The 13,833-nt window shown below is 41.3% G+C and overlaps 1 protein-coding gene across 1 annotated transcript in view; it reads left to right on the plus strand.

The window, feature by feature from the left end:
* myo10 (myosin X) overlaps positions 1 to 13,833 on the plus strand; it is a 111,726-nt gene that overhangs the window by 5,745 nt on the left and 92,148 nt on the right. The window contains exon 2 of the mRNA XM_022761775.1: positions 9,021 to 9,179. Coding sequence (XP_022617496.1) covers positions 9,069 to 9,179 — 111 coding nt within the window. The 5' untranslated portion in view covers positions 9,021 to 9,068. The remainder of the gene's footprint in view (positions 1 to 9,020; positions 9,180 to 13,833) is intronic.

Below are 13,833 nucleotides of genomic sequence, written 5' to 3' on the forward strand. Positions count from 1 at the left end.
TCTTACGGCCGTGATTGGAGCACGGCAGGACACAGGTCTATATTTCATCCTATTCATATGAGGGAGGCCGTTTCATCTCCCACACACATGTTTCCCATTAGATGTGTGTTTATTCTCCCCCATGATGTGCTTGGCCATGGAAGCCTCTCATCTCTCGAATATTGGAAATAGGAGTGAAGGTCTGCTAAAGCAAACACAATATCCTAAATCTCACCGGTCGCTTTATGAACTATGCAGAGAATAAGACCGAAGGCTTTGCGTTGACTCGATTTAATGAGTAACCGTGGTAGTTTCTCCTCTAAAAGCTCAGTAATATTATACTTCACACTGTGATTTTAACTCACTAATCTTAATGTGCCGCGCTGTTGTGTGCTCTGCTGTCTCATCTTCCATTTTCCCCCTGCACTGAAAACTTCGACTACTTTTAGCTATTCTCCTCATCTGTCTCTCAAGTCCCCCACCGTGAAACATGACAGCCCGAACCTCCACCACATCTCTCCTCTCCTCTCCTCTCCTGTCTCCTCTCCTCTCCTCTCCTCTCCTCTCTCTTCTCCTCTCCTCTCCTGTTTCCTCTCCTCTCCTCTCCTCTCCTGTTTCCTCTCCTCTCCTCTCATCATGTGTTGGTTTTAATTTGCTCAGTTGAGAAATAAATGCAGCACGGGACTGTCACACTCAGTGTGTTTGAGCTTTAAAAGTTTCACTAACAGCCGCCTCACACAATGAGATGATTGTCAGATGGAGGGAGCAACCTGTGTGACAGAGAAGTCACAGGTTCAATCCCTGAAGTAGGTCATATGTAGAGTGTGCCCCTGAGCGACACACTAAACTCCAGCTGTTCAGTGTGAGACATGAACTCATGCAAATAATAGTGTGTTTGTTTTGTGTTGCTTCATGCAGTTATTGTGGAGCAGTGTGGTCACACATTCATCCGTCTCCTTTGTTGTTGTTGTGTGTTTTATGAGGATTGTGTGTGTGCGTTGTCATCCAGAGACTCACATGCATAGGTGTGTGTTTCAGTGTTATTTGAATAAAAGGGTGTGTATGTGTGTGTTTGCCTGCTGCCTGGTGTGTGTAACTGGAGATGGACGTCACCTGTTCGGGTGCAGAGCAGATGTTTGTCTTTGTGAGGGAAGAAAGTGCTGACCAATCAGTGAAGGACACTACTGCAAGCCCCACCCACTTTAGCGTGCCTCAGTGTGTGTGTGTATGTGTGTGTGTGTACTTATTTTCATATTTATATATCAACCAGAATGTGTTTATGCAGTTTATATTTATCACAAATAGTTTTTACTGTGTCCCAGTGTTGGTTTATGTGTTTATTATGTGATGATGTGTGTATATATTTGTGTTTATTCCAATGTGAGTAGAAACAGTGTGTTATTCAGGATCAGACTTTACTGTACAGGCTGCCATGATATTTAGTATTAATATTTTAATATTTATTCCCCCCAGTGGATGACTCCCTATAATTCCTCTGACCTTTGACCTTTCCTTTACCTCTACTATCTCCCTTAATGTTGCCACTGAGCAACATGTTTGATCCTTTATTCTAAATGGGCTAAAATTTAATTGAGCATATTCATAGTCTTTGGGACTAATCTTTCCCATCTTGGACGCTCCATGAGGTTTCTCTTCACTCTGACACCTAATGAGACATTTCTCCAAAAGTACTGTGTAATTTTGTTTTATTTATTAGGAAAATAATAAGATGTTCAGAGCAAGTGCAAGTGAAGTTCAGTGCAAGTGCATATATCAAGTACACAGTCATTAAGTACAATCTCGGGCAGTAGTTCCCAGCTTGCGAAGGTTTTGCAAGTAGGCCGACAAATCATTTGCAAAAACGGTACAGTTTTGGTGAAATAAATGTAATTATAAAAAATTAAAAATATAAACAATGTTTTTAAGTTTCTTGAAATGAAATGATCTTCAATAGCTTTAAAAATGTTATTTGTTGTTGTATACTTGTATATTGTTAGGGGTCGGATGTGGGTGGTCAAGTGGTGCTATGAGTTTGGAAAAGGTTGGGAACAACTGCTCGGGTTTTATTTTAAAAAAGAAAACCAGTGAACTAGGGTTACCTGCGGCTCAGCTGATGAAGCAGGTGTGTCTGTAGTGGGTAACGATAGAGTTGCTGGTTCAGTCCTTGGTTCCTTGTGCCTACTTTTCGTAGTGTCCTTCAGAAAGACATTGAATCTCAACTTGATCCCAAATTGCTCCAGATGTGTTCATGTTGGTGATAAATGTATACCACTTTGGACAAAAGCATCTGCGAAGTCAATATAATGTAATGAATATTACAGTTACATTTAAAATCTCACTTATTGGTTAAAAAAAAAAAGTTATGGCAAGTAAGTTATAGTTGAAAACAGTTTGTTGGATTAAATGCTTCCCATCTTATTTTATGAGTAAAACAAAGTTTGCAGTTGCATGTCAGGTGTTTTCTTTTTAATAATAATAATTATCATTATTATTATTATTATTATCATATCATGAGTAGAGATTTTCTATGTCCTTTTTCTCAGAGGTCGCAGGGTTCCTCCCGTCTTCCTCGGGTTTCAGTGTTTTTGATGGCCCAGACAGTCTCCTCCTCCTGAGCTGACTGCAGGACAATGCAGCAGGAGATGAATGGTGATTCAAAGAGCAGCTGCTGCTTTTGATGATGATGATGGGGGGCGGTAGTGGTGGTGGTGGTGGGGTAAAGTGAAGTGAAGCTTGAGGCGGCGCAGGGTTACCTGTTCAACTCTCTGACAGAGGGTAGTGAGAGGGGGCTCAGTTTTTCCCTCCTAACGATAGGTAATGAAGAGTTTCACTGCTCCTCCTCTGAGAAACTGATTCCTGGCATGACAGTCATAGTAGTTAAATGAAATGTTAGTGACGCAATTAGCTGCCAGCAGCCTTCTGGTTCTCTCTGTAAAGAGCCTGTAACATGCCTCAAGGAATTCCCTGCTGATTATTGAGGATTTAAGGTCTAAGCTGTGTTATCTTAAAGGTCCCACATTCTATAAAGGTAGATGCTCATGTGTTGTGTGATTATAAAGCAGGTCTAGTTTCTATATTAATACTGTGAAAGTATCAAAGCCTCAGTCCACAGAGAAATGCACACAGCCTGTATTCAGAAACTGAGCCTTAAAACCAGCCGCCAGGACTTCTGGAACTTTGTGATGTCACAACAAACCAGTCATCGCTCTCAGCCATGCCCCAAGCCCCACCCACCTGGACCCACCATCCAACTTGCAGGATTTGGTTTCTCCTAGTGAGAAGAGAGGCTCAGAGTCTCCTCTCTTCTGATTGGCTCTCTGACCTGTTGTTACTAGAGCTCCAGAGAGAAGCCTGAGAGAGGAGATGTAAATCTACCCTGAGATGGTTTTTGGTTCTTAAAACCACAAATTTTTGAATTAAAATGTAGACTATTAGAAACGAGACTAAAACCGACAAAAACAAAGTAGAATAAGAAAAGTTTGATGTTAACTATGAATTTCATACATAAAAGAAAAATCAAGTTGAAGTACAGAATCTTGAGCAATAAAGACCTTAAAGATGCTAATACACTAACAAATTCAAGGTTATGTTGAAAGAAAGTCATATTCATATATAAATTAGTGTTAAAAAAAATATTAGTGATTAATGACTAAAGTGAAAAACTACTGCCCATATTAGTTCAACCCTTCCTCAGCTGCTCATTTTAACTTCCCCAGGATCATAACCGTCTAATTGCCTGAACCTAAATTTGAATTCACTTTCCTGATCCCTGTAAGTAAGAACAACAAACTTTATCCCAACTGATCCAGGAACAGCCTGTTGATGCGGGGTACAGCCATAATTTCCCACCTCCCCCTGCAGCCCTTTCGTCTAATCACTTTGTTTCCCAGAGATTTACTCCTGTTAGCATCTGTCGCTAAAGGCTTAGCGCCGGGGGCCCCACGGCTTTGTTTTTTTAGGCGTGAACTGTCCTCATCTCCACAAAGACAATTGGACCAATCAGAAACCTAATTAGGTCAAAGTCAGAGGACGACCTGTATATCTGCAGTGAAGGCTGAGTACTGTCCATGACCAGAAGAGAGAGGGAGACCCCCGCACAAAGCCAGGTCCATCAAGAAAAGCTTTGCCCAGTTCAGTGTGGAAGACCTTGACTGACCTGCACAGAGCCCTGACCCTTAACCCCATCCAACACCTTTGGGATCAACTGGACCAACTGGACCAACATCAGACACTGGGGTGGGTGGTTGACGTCACAGACTGGGGTTCTAGTCTTGTATCTCATGTGTTAGGTTTCGGCAACTAAACCACTTGGGGAAATAAAATGAAGTAGTTTTGGGTAAATACTCACTGCTCCCAGTCAAATATCCATCATGTTACTTTCCCTAATGCAACACATTTTTAATTGTAACATGTCTGTTTTTGTTTCAGTCGAAAAATGAGTCTCAGGTTAACTAGTGAGCTGTAGAGGTGCTGGTAGGCAGGTTTTGGTACCTTTGGACAGAATCATGTTGTTGCTGTATCCCCCGCTTCGAGGTCTTTATACTAAGCTAACCTTCTGCTAGCTGTAGCCTCACATGAGCTGTGTGTCAATTCAGGGACCTCAACCTTTGAAGGCTGCATTTTAAGACAGATTGCAGCGCGACAAGGCTGTCACAAATGTAGGCCTACCCTGTATTTCCTGGGTGACAACAGATCCATCAGTTGACCCAACCTATCCTAGGATTCATTATGCACAAGTGATATATCACTTTTCAAAAAGAGAATAAAGTGGATTCTGCAAATAAAACAGCAGCCAAGGTTAAAGGGGAAATTCTCCATAGACCAGACTGTCTCATAGTGGTTCTGCCTTAACTGTCACGCCTTCGTAGAGCAAGTCCTCCAAAGACCGCAGATTTGGAAAGTAGCTATTTAGTATACAGACATGAGAGTGTTATCAATCCTCTCATCAAACTATACAGCCAATAGTATAACCCATAATCCTTAATTGTTCTTTAGTTACTCAGAGCAAATATTGCTTTTCTATCAAAATGTACTTGCAAATGCTAATTAGCGTATATACATTTTTCCTCTGGGAATTTATTGAATTACAGAATCAATTTAGAGGTTTTTTTCAACTTGAAGTCCATGTGCTTCATGTACCGCAGGTTGACAGGTGAGGTCATCCAGCCAGGTGAAGGTGTGTTTACAGTAACTAACTGTGCTGTTCCAGGACTTCAGGACATGTCTGACTGTTGACTGTGAACCGTGTTTACACTGCACTGGTCTGACAAGTCAGTTCTCTCCCTGTAACCGTCTCCCTGTTGGTGAAAAGTCTGTAAAACTGATCATTTCTGTGAAAACACTAATGTTGTGACAACCAAGGAGCCATTAACTTCATTTTCTGCTTACTTCAGCTTCAATTTTATTCTTAGGAGTCTCTGGTATTTTGGTTTTCATCACCTGGACAGGCTGCAGGAGTAATAAACCCGCCAGAACACACCAGTTGTGAAGGCAGCACTATCGATGTCTCATAGAAAAAAAACTCATCTTGAAGACATTTCTGTGACGTTCAGTTTCCCCTGAAGCATCACAGAGGCAGGAATGTGAGAAATGAGGCCTGACAGGATGCTGGGGGGGGGGTCTTCTGTGTTAATATGTGTTATGTGTGGAGGGGGGAGGTGTGGGGGGGTTCAGATGTGATTGACTCCTCAGACAGAGCCTGGCTTTCTTCAGGAGTAGTCACCCTGAGCTTCTCAGTCACAGCGGGTGACAGACCAACCCCGGCATTCAGAGTGTGGTCGCACTGTGAGACATTTACAGTTTTATTTTCATTCTTGGTCAGAATCACAATAGTTAATGTGTGAACCAGATTCTCAGTCACAGAGGAAGAAATGGGTCAAAACACATCATCACCAGCAGCAGTGTTGAAATATTAAACCTGAGAGCGAGAGAAATGTGTCTTCCATTCATTTTCACTGTTACAGGAAGACATTGTTCTTCTTAAAGGGTTGAAACCAGGTGGTTAGAACCTTTAGAAATCTCCAGGACCTGTTTGTGTGTGTGTGTGTGTGTGTGTTACTGGATGTTCTTTGTAGAGTCTGTGTTTGTGGAAAAAGGAGCTGAGACAGCACCAGGTTTGGCTGCTCTCCTCTTTCCAGCCAGGAGCCAGTGTGGTTGGAGTCTGATGGGGGTCATACCACGTAGAAGAACTACAGTAGGTACAGTAGTCAGACAGTGAGGACAGCTTTAATCTCCACTGTCACCTCAGACAAGAAAAGGTTGATCTTTCTGTTGAGAAATTTCATTTTCCTCCGTTGAACCTCTGTGATGAAGTAACGGACCCCCCCCCACCCCACCCCCACCTCAGAGGTCTCTCTGTGTCTTCCTGCAGACGTCCTGCAGAGCGATGATGATTTGAGATCTGCTCTTAATTAACCTCGCCGACTCTTCCTTTTCACGACTGGACCGTCCTGTGGTCTTTGAGGTAGAATTTGCTGGAAGAAGCAAGTCAGCTTGTCCAAGTGTTAAAGAGGTTACACTTTAAAGATTCTTGTATATTTCGATTCCATATTTGTGGCTCGTCACACACTGCTGTGGCTGTTCTTCGAACCGAGTGGCATCTTTTTCTTTTTCAAATCTCCTCTGTTCACTTTAAATGAAACTGAGGCGTTAAATACTTTTTTTTTTTTAAAAGTCATGACAATAGTGAAAGTTTGAAATATGAATGTGTACGTCTTTAAGTATGGAGATCATCAAAATGTAAGATAGCCTAACTCTAACTCTATCATCTGTATGACTGAATCATTAGACCTGATATGCCTGGAATCTGAAGACCTAAATAACATTCATAACTGCAGTGTTAACACATCTTAGCACTCTGAGTATCTCTGGTGTTTTATGTTGCTATGAACATTAGACACATTTCATGAGATAAACTAGTTGTGACTTGTGTGAAATGTTTAGACTAACAGTTTGAACTCCCCATCTCTGACCTTCAGAGGCTTGAACTCCAAATCTCAAAAACTCCACTTTAAAACAAAAGAAATCAGGGAAAAAAAACAGCTTTTTAAGAGGCCCGATTTTTCTTTCAAAAAAATATTTCAGCTATCTTTGAATTTCCACCTTATCGAGGCTGTAGATATGGAACAGTAGACAAATGCGTCTCTGGCTGGTCAGATTAACGTCTCAATTGTAGCTCGCACCCAACCAAGGCTCACCGGGTGACAGCTGGTTGGAGATTGATGCGTTAACGGTAATATTAAACTTTAGCTTGTTAGTTTGGCTGCTAAAGTTTGAAATAGAGAGCGGAGGTAAATGTTACCCCGACCTGTTGGAGAAAGGAGAACAGGAGCTGGAGGAAGGTTGCAGCAGACGGCTGCTTATCATCCGTGTCTGAGGACGAGGCTGAACAGCTTCTCAAGACTGAACTCTGCCCGACAACGACAAGTCAAAACTATAGCGATAACTTTATTTAAAGATCGCTCCATCCTCGGACCCTTATACACTGGTCGATCTCATCAGTCTGTGATATTTGTATTAGGTCATGTCATGCTGTACCTTACAGGTCAGGTCCTACACAGCGCCCAGATTGTCTTGAATCCTGTATTATATACATGCTTCCTGTAAGTGTAGAAATCTGATGAATTTCTCCACATGTGAATCTTGTCTCGGAGGATCAAGCCCTCGGGTTTGACTCTGGAGCTGTGCGGAGACTCTGGTATGTCACCTTCTACCTGAAGCTCCTCCAGCTCATTTGAGAGGGAAAGACTCCATAGCCACATTTATCTGCTGGCTGGAGTCATGTAGTCTCATTGAGATTGAGAAACACAGTCACAGTTACAGTCAGCTGCAGACATACGTAATGAAGTGAGACTGTTGTTGGTCTAAAATCTGAAATCTATAAAACACGGGAAAATCTGTTTCTGCTCAACGACTTTTAGACATTAAATTAAACTAACTTGTAGCTTGTTTCATTTTTCCCATCCTACCATCCTTTCTTTCTTTGGATACTTTTTTTCTTCTCACTTCCTCCTTTATCTCTGCTGCTTTTCTTATTGCTTTCATCATCTTCCTTCTTTATTCCTTCTTTCCCTCTTTAAATGATCTGAAAACTAAAGAACGTCTTCACATCAGTCCTGTTACTTTGGACACTACAGTGCATGTCACTCAAAGTTTAGATGCTGTGTCATTGCTTGTCTCTCTAGTTGATTTCTTTTTATCACTCTGATTTTTGACCCTCACTACTCAGCCAACCTTCCTGGTTCATGTTCTCTTTCAGTTCCCGCCTGCAGGCGTTCTTCCACACATCAGCCTCCTCCAGTAACATGAGATAAAAATCTGTCAGTCAGGACGTTCGCTGCCTGAGGGGAGTGAACCAGTCACACACAGAGGGGATGTTAGCATGTTTAGCATGTTAGCAGCACGTGAGCACTCTGCAGTTTCTTCTGTCTAGGGTCGAGATTTATTCCCCAGCTGTTTTCAATATTATGCATCATCTTCATTACTGTGACATGAAAATATGTGGTGCAAATGTTTTTTTATTGTTTGCTGTGTGATCTATGTGAATAGATGTTTTTACTCGTTGCAGTTCATCTCTTATAAGAGTTTCAGTGAAGTAACCACGTGAAATGAATCCTGGGAGTTTACAGTCTTTGTAGTGCCTCAGGACTTCTGGAGGTTTTAGCTCTGTTTTACATTTTTGAAAAACTGTCTGGTGGTGGTCCTGGCTTTTTCTGTTCTGGAGCGGCTCACTCGGTCATAAACAAGTCAAAAGGGACAGAAAGCTGAATGTAACTATAACGATGTAAAACCTGTGGTGGAGAAGTGGCAGCTTGAAGAAACTACTCTTGTGTAGGCTTAAATGTTTCCTGTGATCACTGCTTGGGGAATGTATCACTCTTAAACTTGGGAAAACTTTTTTAAAAACTGAATAATTAAGTTCAGGCTTCTGGTTAATTTTAAGAAAGGCATAAACGAGATCTGTTGATTCTCTGTTATCCTGCGTATCTCCTGCATCTGACATGGTTCACACATCTCCGTATTTCTCCCATGTTCTGCTGCAGGTGTACACCTACAAGCAGAATGCACTCACCAGGCAGAAGGTGCAGCCCATGCACCACAGCAGCATCAGAGGGGTGGAGGACATGGCGACACTGGAGGACCTCCATGACGGCGCCATCATGCATAACCTCTTCCTGCGTTACCGGCAGAGACACATCTATGTGAGTGCCTCGACAGCATTGCACTAGAATTTTTAGAACTGACTGACTCTTCTTGAATGATGGTTAAATCTGGACACACATACCCTGCAGAGAGACTCGCTGAACAACAGTAGATACAAAACAAGAGGAAAAGAGAACATATTAAAGCAATAAATAGATAAAACATGAAATACAGAAGTAATATGTTGAAATAGAACAAGTATGAGTAAAATCTACAACTTATAGGTCCCATATTTTACACTTTTCTTGTTTTATTTTGAAGTGTTGATCCATAAGAAGATATATTTGTGGTTTTAAGAACCAAAAACCATCTCAATGTAGTTTTACATCTCCTCTCTCAGGCTTCTCTCTGGAGCTCTAGTAACAACAGGTCAGTGGAACATGGAATATGGGACCTTTAATGTACTTTAAGTGTACATTAGAAGTGTTTATACAAAAATGCTGTTGCGTTGTATGAGATGTACAGATTAAGTTTTGTCCATAATGATATAGAGATTTTTTTTTTAGATTTATGTTGACGTTTTAAAAAGAAAGGGAGAGAAAATTGGCACAAACTGGGAGGAAATGGGTGATTAACTTTCTCTCGATTGACCTCAAGGCAAATTCATGCAGGTCGACTTATTCTGACATGTAGCTTATTCGCCCCTTGATCTGGTTTCGCATCATAAATCCTTGACGTCCAGATCAGCGCTGTAAATTCATACTGATGGAAAATCATCAGATCTGAGGCATGTGAGGTGAAGAGTCTGTGACGTCAGAACCCAGAAGAAACTCATCTCTATCTGCAGTATCAGCGTTCACGTTCCCAACCCGGCCTGTCAAGGTACGCTGCCTTCTTTTTGAGAGCAGGAATCTCCCATGAAGGGATGAAGTTGCTCAATCATTACATAACAGCACAGATAACCGTCTAGACGCAGACAGATGGAAGGAAGAGACAGAACTGAACATTCAGAGCTTCTATACTGAATATAAGTGTTTCTGTCAGAGACTGGGGGTATTCAGTGATTACAGTGATGTTCCCCATGCACATCCTGTCAAAACAAGTTTGGCTTACTGCCTCTGATTTATTACAAACAGCTGGTGTGAAACAAATGTGTGAAATGAGTGAAAGGTGTGTTTAACTGCAGTTAAGCACACATCGCATCACACTGGAGACATGTACAGATGCAGCAGCTTATTATTATAAGTGGTTCTACAAAATACGAACCTGTCTGACGGCTTTCTTTTGAGTTTGAGATTGAACAGATTTTTTTTTTGTCTATTCTACACAGAAATGTTGATTCCACTTTTCTTCAATGTGTCTGTTTCTGGAGATTTGTATCATCTCCATCTCTAATCTGCAGATTTGCTCAAACTAACCGTGAAAATCCTTCACTGTATTTGAATTCCCCTAAACATATTTAGGAAAAACTACTTCAACAGTACTGAATCAATAGCAGTAGAGACAGTAATATAAAAGTATAGTTGTAGGCGTTATTATTTCTTTTTTTTTCTTTTTTTTTTTTTGGGCCTTTTATGCCTTTATTGACAGTGCAGTAGAGAGAGACAGGAAATGGGGAGGCAGAGAGAGGGGGGGGAATGACATGCAGCAAAGGGCTGTCCGATGCAGGACTCGAACTGGGGCCAACTGTAGCGAGGACCTTAGTCTCTGCACATGGGGCGGATACTCAACCAACTGAGCTACTCGACGCCCTGCGTTATTATTTCGTCATGTTTTTTTATTAACAACTGATAGACAAATCTGCAAAGCTTTGGCTTGGAGCTAAAAAACTCCTCAACCGGCTTCCCACAAGGATGCATGCTTTCACCACTTTTATTTATCCTCTACACAAATATGTCAGAGCAAGTATGAAAACAGCACCGTCCTAAAGTATGCAGATGACTGAGCTACAAGCCGGTCATAGATGACTTTGTCAAGTGGTGTGAGAGGTCCTACCTTCAGCTGAACGTATCTAAGACAAAAGATATTGTAATTGATTTCAGGAGACGGGCCAACACACATGAAGTCACATCCACTGAAGGTCAGACAGTGGGGTGTGTACAATCCTACAAACACCTTGGGACAATTATTGACACAAAACTGAACTTTGAGGCAAATTGTGAAGCTGTGTGTAAGAAGGGGCATCAGCATTTGCTGTGTCTGAGGAAACTGTCCTATTTCTATACTGAGAAGACCATGATGATCTTATTCTACCGAGCTTTTGTTTAGTTGATTTCATCTTTTTCACTGGCATCATGGTTTGGAAACCTTGTGCACATGTGTTGTCCGTGATGTGTGTTAAATGTGCATGTGTCAGACTGATGACTCATTTTACTGCAAACCAAAGTTACCTACAGGTACAAATAATCTGAACTAACCTAAAAAGGTATAAAATTGCATCATGATTGCTTCCCAGGTTGATCTCCAGATCAGATCTGTGCTGTTACCCTGACAACTGTCAGTTGATGCAATGCTACGTGACGTGGCCAGTGCGTATGTTCAACATTTCTAATTAGATGTCTGTAAACGGCTTTCTGCAAGTTGTCATTCAGTGGGATTCAGAGTCTGAACTCAAGGACTTTCAAACTCTTGTTATTAGTACCTGACAGATTTATGCTCAGGGTCATTGCCATGTTAGAGGAAATGTTTCCAGACCTGGCTGAGGTCTTTGGCTCTTTGAAATGGGCCTTAAGCATCTTCTTTTGCCTTAGTCCTGACTGAAAAAGAAAAAGTTGTTTTTCCGTACACATAAAAAAATAGAATAAAAGCACATCTCTATTTTGAGCTCTTGTTGCGGTTGAGCCTTGAGCTATGCCAATAGTCATTTTAGATGCTGCTATTCTTTACCACACGGGGAATCACATTTCTCTCAGCTTGAGCTAAAAACGAGGGTTCAGAAGCTGTTGCCTGATCTTAACTGTTACAGTTGAAGGGATTTTATACTTGTTTCGCTCAGATCACGTTGTGCAAGTTACACTTTTCTTCCCAAAACAGATTCATTCTTACAAAATTACACTGAATTAACAGAGTATTTATGCAGCTGGTTTATTTCTAAATAGTTTCCAGGTGTTTAAAGGCGCAGAGGTACATAGAAAGAGAACCTTTGCATAAATTTAGCTCTGTTCTTGTAAAGTAAATTTCATTTAATCAGACAAAACAAATCAAAAAAGTGTTTCTTTGCGTAAACTTTTACCATGTTTTTGAAGGGTTTAAAGTTTTGTTGGAGCACAGCTTGTTTCCTCGACCCCAGTGTCGAACAGGCGATGAAAAGCACAGGTGGTTAAAACCCAAACAAGCAGAGAGATTCTCAGTCTCCTAGAGTCCAGGTTGTTGGAACCTGGACGGTGCTTGAACGGAGCTCCTTGTCTGGCAGCCAAGAGCAACACGTTTGCCAAGTGAGAGGGAGGATGATTAGAGTTTGGGTTTGTTTGGTTTGACGCTCGTTTTAGAGGCTGGTATTCCTCAGTGGGAGTTTTGGCGGGAGCTAATGGGTCCTGGCTCGGCTCCGCTAGCGACCGTGTTGTCCAAGCTGTGAGACAGCGCAGTTAAGAGCATGTTAGCTTTGGAGAAAAAAAAACGAAGAAAACCTGTTTTATATGTTTAACATGATATATATTTGATGATTATGGTAACATTTGTTCCCTCTATTGTTGCTGGGTCTTCTGATCTTTGACCCTTGAGAGTCAAAGTCTCTTATTCCCTTTGTTAGTCTCTCTACCACTGGCTTCCCACTCTGGACATTTTATTATAGACTGTATTAAGCTGAAACATGTTTCTGAGGAAGTCTGAACAACCATTTGAACATCTTGTCATTTAAAACTGTTATGCTGTTAGCATTTAACCTCTACATTAGAGTACTAATAGACTCACTGGATATTTCTAATGGAATAATTAAGGCATCAATCAAAGCAGACACACAACAAGTCTAGATAAAACAGCAAAACATTCATTTACCATTGTCATAGGTATTTGCTGATGTCGAAGACATTATTTATCAGTTTTATAATGTGACAAAGTGATAGTTAAGGTTTGGTTAGATTTAGGAACTAACAAGACTTTTTTAGGGTTAGGGAAAGATTGTGGTTTGGGTTAAAATGACTACTTTGATAAAGTTATGGGACCTTCATTGAACCTTATCAGTTCAGAGTTTATGCGAGTTTAACACCAAGCTTAATCCCCTTACTTTAAGCAACCCTCTTGTTTTGCCTCTATTTCTATCACTTCTTTTTCTTCTAGTTAGCATGCTAACTAACCAGGGCTGGCCCGGTTGCCCTGTCTCATCACTTTCCGATACTGTCCAGTCTGCCCTGAAGACGTAGCGATGCTCAGAGGACGTATTATAACCTCTTGTCTTGTAAACGCAACAGTGGCTGAAGCTCGGTAAGACTGCCAGCTGTTAATGCTAACGTTAGCTATGTAGCAATAACAAAACTTACAAAGAGCTCCTTTAAGCTTTGAAAGGGTTAGCGGCAGTAGTGGTCAGAGCAACAGTAGAAGCATTGAAAGGGGTAAAAGGTAGTGGTGATGTTAGCTGTAGTACAGAAACTTTTCAGGTTGGTGATCCATCCTGTTCTCATACAGTAGGCTATATGCTGTGCTAATAAGTAAACGCGATTAATTCCACACTGTCCTGCTTCACACGTCAAACTAATTGGCAAACAAAGCAGCTCTGTT

Source organism: Seriola dumerili, unplaced genomic scaffold (assembly GCF_002260705.1).
Source record: "Seriola dumerili isolate Sdu_G_001 unplaced genomic scaffold, Sdu_1.0 BDQW01000432.1, whole genome shotgun sequence".
Classification (NCBI taxonomy): Eukaryota; Metazoa; Chordata; class Actinopteri; order Carangiformes; family Carangidae; genus Seriola; species Seriola dumerili.